Source organism: Apis dorsata, unplaced genomic scaffold, assembly GCF_000469605.1.
Source record: "Apis dorsata unplaced genomic scaffold, Apis dorsata 1.3 scaffold_293, whole genome shotgun sequence".
Lineage (NCBI taxonomy): Eukaryota > Metazoa > Arthropoda > Insecta > Hymenoptera > Apidae > Apis > Apis dorsata.
Window position 1 is genome coordinate 743,030 of NW_006263568.1, and position 6,999 is coordinate 750,028.

The window sequence follows — 6,999 nt, forward strand, 5'->3', positions numbered from 1 at the left end:
TTTATTCCATGAAGCAACATAAAAAAAATGTAGAAAATTTCAATGCTTAATATATATTCGAATCATAATTGAAGTTAAAAAAATCGAAACTATCATACCTGATAAATTCCGTCGTGTTAAATAGATATTGCAATGGTTTAAGAATTATTTGAAAAGAATTCAGAATTATAGAGATTGTTCAGCTCAGAATCTTGGAACTGTTTGTAACATAACCGCGAAATTCATGCGAATAGAATTCCTTATCGCGGCTTCGATTTCAGGGACATTCTTCAAGATGAACGAAAATGAAAGTATGTCTTACTCAATAACAAACGGGACGAAACACATGTATGACCTTCGTCATTATATGGAAGAATTGAATTTCGTTTCGGAAAATGATTAGATCTCCTTTCATTCCTTTTTTCCTATTTGAATTTTTTTTTTCCTCTAGTTATTTCCTAGTCATATCATTATATAAAATATAGAAAAGAATAAAAAAAAAAATGTGCTTTAAAATTTTATTGTTTCGTAGAAAGCGCGAGTTATTTGTCACGTTTATTAAATTTATTTATACGATACTTAATATTTCGCGTCTAATTGTATTTAATTGAGCGTATTCATAATTGTGCGTAAATCCGTTTGTGTCGTAATCTTTTTATTTCTTTGACGTTGTTATGCACGCATTGAACGTAATCTGTAAATTGAAGGTTTTCTATGTTGATTCTCTATTATGAAAGTAACTCGCTAGAAAATAATGAAACTCTTACCGCAATTAAGCGAGAAGGAAATGTATGAAGGAAATGAGTGAATTTCCGTAGTCGCATATGAGAATTTATATTTACACGAATGTTATAAATTGCCGCATTTTCTTTCTTATTTTTATGCATATATCTGCTTCTATAGCCTAAGTAATGCTAATTCTTGATTATCTGGTGGTTATATCTAAAATAAATGTAAGTTGTGTTATTAAAAAGTAAAAGTAATAATAGAGAAGAATAAAAGTATGTGAATATGTGATAGCTTATTACCTAAAAAAAAATTTTCATTTCTTTAACTTGATCGTATCGTATTAAGGTTATATAATATCATTAAATATTTTCAAAATAATAATAATATTTTTCAATTTAGAAATTATTCAATTATTTTAGTTAAGTTTTATATAAATAATAATTCCATTATATTAAATAAATATATAATAATAAATATTAAGGAAACGTTTTTTTTAAACGTGAACTTGATGTTTTCTATGTTATATACTCTTCCTCTTTCTCTTAATATGTATAGAATAGTTCACTTTCTTCCAGTTGGTATGAGAGCGAGATAGATAGATAAATTTTTCTGTCTAACTATTTACAATAGTTGTAAATATTTTCTATTTCCATTTACGCATTTCTAATATCTAGTATCTGATATCTTCAAAATATACAGAATATATTTTATACATTTATTATTATATTTTATTATCAAATTTATTTTTTTTTTACATACATATTCAAACAATAATCATTTTTGATTATATGATTCTAATCCATTGTACTACTTTGAATGATGTGCTCTATCAATTGATTTTATTACATATTTACATTACATATAATTAATAATTTTAATAAATTTTTATAATAAATAAATTTTAATAAATTATAATAAATTTATAATAAATTTTTTAATTATATTTTAATCTATTTTTCAAAATGTTAAATATTTATATTTAAAATTTAAATATATTTTTGTTATTTTAATTGATTATTATACATTACCAAGATAAAAAAGATATTTACAAATCATTTTTTCATCTTTTATAATATTCTAACCAATTTAAACATATTTATGGATATCTAATGTGTGCGTGACGAGTTTCGGTCAATAACGCAAGTGTTTAAGAGATTATTTCCACTTTCATATAGGGGAAATATACGGATACGAACCATTGAAGGAAGCTGTTGGCATCAGGGAAGGATGTCGAGATGAGAGAAAGTCTGTTCGTTGAACAAGTCGCTCTCTGTTTTTTTTCTCTTTGAATCCTGGCGACTATGCATCCGCATATTATTACTGTTACATAATGCGCAGACGCATAATCGAGAAACGAAGAATCGATAATCGATTATCCAAATATGGATAGTGCAATATTTTAATCTATTTATTTATATTTCTCTTCTGAACTAAAATTGAATTTTAATATTAAGTATTTGAATTAATTATTATTGTTTTGATTATTTTATATATTTGTTATGTCATTATTTTGAATGAAAAATATTTCAGATAAATGATTTCAAAGGAAGAATATTCTGATGTTATTTGTTTTCATAGATGAGGAGATATGTATAAAATTGGATAATTTTTTTATTATAGTTTTTTTCGCTATTAAAAAATAATATACGAAGAAATAGAAATAAAATATTTTTTATATTGTATAGTATTTATGAGTATTTCGAATCATACATTAAATATTATTTAAAGCGACATCTGCGACATATATTTACTGTACCGTATAATCGAAAGCCATTAAAGTTGCGATTTGTCAGTGATCAGAATGTTTTAATAACAAACACGTGCAACGTTGCATGTCGTGACTTAATGTCTGCTTTCTACGGCTCTTTTCTTACGTATTCACTTTTTTGTCCCTAATAAAATCGGTTTTGGGGTTACGTGATCCACAAACGAAACGAAATCTGGCCACGTAAATATTTCTCCAAGAAGGAATTAGGCAATAGGTACCTAATTCCTCAACACACTCGTGCTGCCCTTGTCCCCTTTTTAGAACAACGCTTGCGCCATGAGAGATGAGCGTATGATTCGCATAATTGAATAGATACGGATTAAGAATCGACACTTTGATGTAATATTCACTATGTATAACAGGTTTGACTGAAAATGGTCCGCTCTTATGTGACATTTATGCTTATCATACATCTATGTTTAAATGCAAGCTTTGTGATCACATTTTCTGTATTCGAAATGATTGCTCAAAACCTTGTTGAGAATTCCTCTTGGTGATGAACTGTTTCGAATTCAACTGTTTCAATGTTATAGATTTTTCGTGACGTGTTTAACAAACATGTTTGTATTTATGAGAGAAAATAAGAGATATATTAAAAGATATAGTGTATAGTGTAGACGATAGGGTGCCTGTATTATAAAATAAAGATAGAAATTTTCGTTTAAGAAAAATATCGATCGAAATTGAATAAATTTCGATATATTCATCGATAAATCTATTTTGTTATTCTTAATTCGATATATTCATCGATAAATCTATTTTATTATTCTTAAATCAAAGTGAAAATCAAAGTATGTTTTTTTCATATTTTTTAATTTGTAATCAATTTATAATGAAAATTATTTATTTTGCAATAGGATGTGCGTGGATCAAACCGCGGATGCGAATCGGCAATTAAGGTCGATACAACTGGAGATGGAAAATCTTCAACGACAATTGCAAACTGTTTCGTACGATCGAGATAATGCTATCCAGGAAAATCGACGAACTCAGGACGATTTAGCTGCGGCTACTAGTGAAGTAAGAAATCTGCAGCGCGAATTAGAAACATCTCGTGGCGAGTCGTTTGATCTGAAGAGACAGCTTCAGACTTACGTTAGCGAGGTCCGCAGAGCTGAAGAACTTCTTAATAGAAAGGTGATTTTATTGAAATTATAAAAATATATATATTATTGTAATATCTTTAAAATTTTAATATTTTTTTTTTTTTTTTTACTTTACAGGAAAATGAAAGATCAGAAATGTTGAATCACTTTAGAAGTTTAAGTTTAGAGGCGACTGTTTTGGAAAATAATAATCATAGTTTAGAATCTGAAGCAGCTGAGGCGAGAGGAGCGCTTAAATCCGCCAGGGATAGATTATTGGATTTAGAACGACAATTGGCGGATAAAGATAGCTTGATAAGAGGCTATGAAACTCAGGTTAATGATTTTTTAATAATTTTTTCATAATAATGATATTTTTCTAATATATAACGGAGAAAACATAAAAGTTTTGATATAAAAGAAAGTAATATGAACATTTTTAGATTAGTGAATTAACTCAAAATGTGGCAAGTTTAGAAACACAGTTACGTCAGCAGGGAGAACAAAAGCATAGAGCAGAAGCTGATTTAACTGCTGTTAGAGATCTATGCATGAAATTGGATGAACAAAAAGACACACTTATGGCACAGTTAGACGATAAAGATTCGCTTAAAACACAAGTAAAAAACATTTATATTATTTTTTTAATTAGAATAAAATTTAAAGAAAAAAAAAAACTTGATTTAAGATTAATAAATAATTATACATTATTTACAAGTGAATTGATAAAATGTAAAGAATAGGTTTTTTTATTTTGTATTTGATTTTTAGTATGATATGCAAATTGCTAAATTAAAAGCGGAACAAGCTGTCATTCAAGATCAGATGACTAAAGATCGTGCGACAGTAGAACGCCTTGAGATGTTATTGGATCAAGCAAGACAGGAATCTATAACTGCGCAAACTACTAATCAGGAGCTTCAAAATGAAATGTCTAGATTAAGACAAAAAATGTCTGAACTTCAAACTAAATTGTAAGAAATTTAATTATTAACTATTTATTAATTAAATATAATATGTTTAATTAAAAATAATATTAATGATAAATTTGATCATAATTTTTTTCTATTTAATTATAATAAGATAATAAGATATTTTTTTCTATTTAAAATTATAATGAGAAACATTCTATTTATTTATTTATATATTTATTTCTCTAAAATATTTTAATAAATATTTTCTTAATTTTAATAAATATTTAAAATATTATAAACTATTGATAATTCATATAATAATATCAATAATTAACTAAAATTTTTTTTTTAATATTGTAGGTCTTCAGAATCAACAAAACTTCGACAATATCAAACTCAAGCTGCAGAGTATTCTAAACAAATTAGTGAACTTCGTAGACAAGTTACAAATGAAAGATTTGATCGCGCGAGAAAAGAAGAAGAAAATCGTAGGTATGTATGCACATTATTTACGATTCAGATAAGTAAAATCTTAATTAATAGAAGCTGGAAATAGCAATATTGTTTTCGATTATATTTTTTTTAGACCTTGTGAAGAAACTCTTGATCCATCTGTCCAAGTTCCATGTCCAAAATCTTACTTTCCTATTGAAACAAATGAAACAAAACACAGGTAGAAAAATATTTAATTAAATAATAGCAGTTTTAACTGTAGAGGTGGATTTTCATTATTACTTAAAAAAATTTTTTTATTTATATTTTTTAATATAAATGAATATTTTGATAGCTTGATAATTTTATAGTTAATAAAAAATATTTATTATCTATATTAAAAAAATCATAATATAATTTTTGTAAATTTGCTAAATATATTTTTTATAATTTATATACTTTAAATATTTTATTAATTTCTATTATTTATTATTTCTAGTTTTTTTTCTAAATATATAATTAAAATATTAAAATTTTAATATCAAATAAATTGTTTTCCACCTCTGCATTAGTTTTTGAAATTCAAGTGATAAAAATAAAAAATTAAACTGCCAGGCAAGTAGACTGGCTGAAGAAACCTTACACCGCGATTCCCAAACAACCTCAAACAAATAGTGGTGCGCGATCGGTAATTGAGCGATATTCCTTTCCCTTGGATTGCAAGTGTTTGAAAAATGCCTTGCACGATCTATCGCCGAAAAAATCAGCATTTACACCTTATGTTTCAAATAATGAAGCAGACGTCTCAAAGCAGAATAATCCTTCTAAGAACTTTAACAAACCTTTGTGATCGTATAACTATTTGCATATGTTCTACATTAGACTTATCATCTATTTTAATAGCATATTTCTTTGCATAGAAATAAATGAATTTTAATTCAATGCTTTTGAGCTATTTAAAATATTTAATACCCGTGTTAACACTTATAATATTTTTATTCCTTAGGAATATTTAACTCATTGAAATTTTAATGGAATTTGAAAATATATTATAATTTTAAAGAATATAATAATATAATTAATAATAAAATAATAAATAAAGAATATAATAATAATAAATAAATATAAACTATTATTAAATATATAACCATTAAATTTATTCTTGCAAATTTCATTAAAATTATCAATATTATGATTAAATTATGTTCATAAGATCTTTGCATCCAATTAAATTTTTTTTTTTTATTTGCAGGTCTTTAAATTCGACACCAGACAGTTTTAACGTAGATTTAAATGTGGTTATATAAAATCATTTAACCTATCCTAATCAATAGATATTTGCAGAATGAAACAAGCAAAGAATACGATGGACTGGCTGAAAGAAGCAGAATGAAAATAATAAATCCCGTCACTATATCACACTCGGGATATTTAAATTTGCAAAACTACAGATGCAATGATCATACAAAACATATTCACTGTGATGTTCCTTGCATAAATATAATTTTACGTTCAGATTGTAAAATGCATTCCAGTCTGTATAGTTATCTACAAAAGGAAAATGCGCAACAAGAGATACAAAACGAGAATGCACCATTTTTTCAAATCAACGAAAATTCAATGAAAGTTGATTTTAAACCATTAAATACATCTCAGTTTAATTCGTTTAATGGAAAATATAATCATACTACTTTTAATACAGAAAATTGTTTTAATGTGTCGCAGTTAGTAGGAATGCAATATGAAAAAAAATATAATCAAGGTAACTTTTAATAATATTTCATAAATTTGACAATAATAGTCCACCGTTTCATATGATATCAAATAGTAATAAGCTTTGATCAAATTCAAAATAAATTTGTTTTCCAAAAATGAAACAATTTTAGGACAACCAGAAATATTGAATAAGGATAAAATAAAAACTTTAAATGCAGATAATGATATTGAAGCTAGATTAAAAGTAAATGAATTTGTTAAATATCATGCAGAATTTTGTAAGGAATTGTCCACAAAAAGTTTTCCTATTATAAAATTGGAAACTACAAAACAAATAAATGAAAATATTGAAGTTCCTAAAAAAAAAGATTCGTCA

At 25.7% G+C, this 6,999-nt stretch overlaps 1 protein-coding gene and 1 long non-coding RNA gene across 2 annotated transcripts in view; one reads left to right on the plus strand and one right to left on the minus strand.

Moving 5' to 3' along the window:
• The window catches only part of LOC102672985 (centrosomal protein of 135 kDa), a 23,728-nt gene extending 17,123 nt beyond the window's left edge, over positions 1 to 6,605 (plus strand). The window contains exons 14-20 of the mRNA XM_006617172.2: positions 3,334 to 3,613; positions 3,700 to 3,897; positions 4,005 to 4,181; positions 4,333 to 4,535; positions 4,836 to 4,967; positions 5,062 to 5,148; positions 6,160 to 6,605. Coding sequence (XP_006617235.2) covers positions 3,334 to 3,613; positions 3,700 to 3,897; positions 4,005 to 4,181; positions 4,333 to 4,535; positions 4,836 to 4,967; positions 5,062 to 5,148; positions 6,160 to 6,214 — 1,132 coding nt within the window. The 3' untranslated portion in view covers positions 6,215 to 6,605. The remainder of the gene's footprint in view (positions 1 to 3,333; positions 3,614 to 3,699; positions 3,898 to 4,004; positions 4,182 to 4,332; positions 4,536 to 4,835; positions 4,968 to 5,061; positions 5,149 to 6,159) is intronic.
• On the minus strand, positions 513 to 2,180 carry LOC116185836. The gene is made up of 3 exons (XR_004150740.1): positions 1,905 to 2,180; positions 747 to 921; positions 513 to 673 (listed from the first exon to the last, which is right to left on the minus strand). It is a non-coding gene; the product is annotated as an uncharacterized LOC116185836 (long non-coding RNA).
• Positions 6,606 to 6,999: the final 394 nt, after the last annotated feature.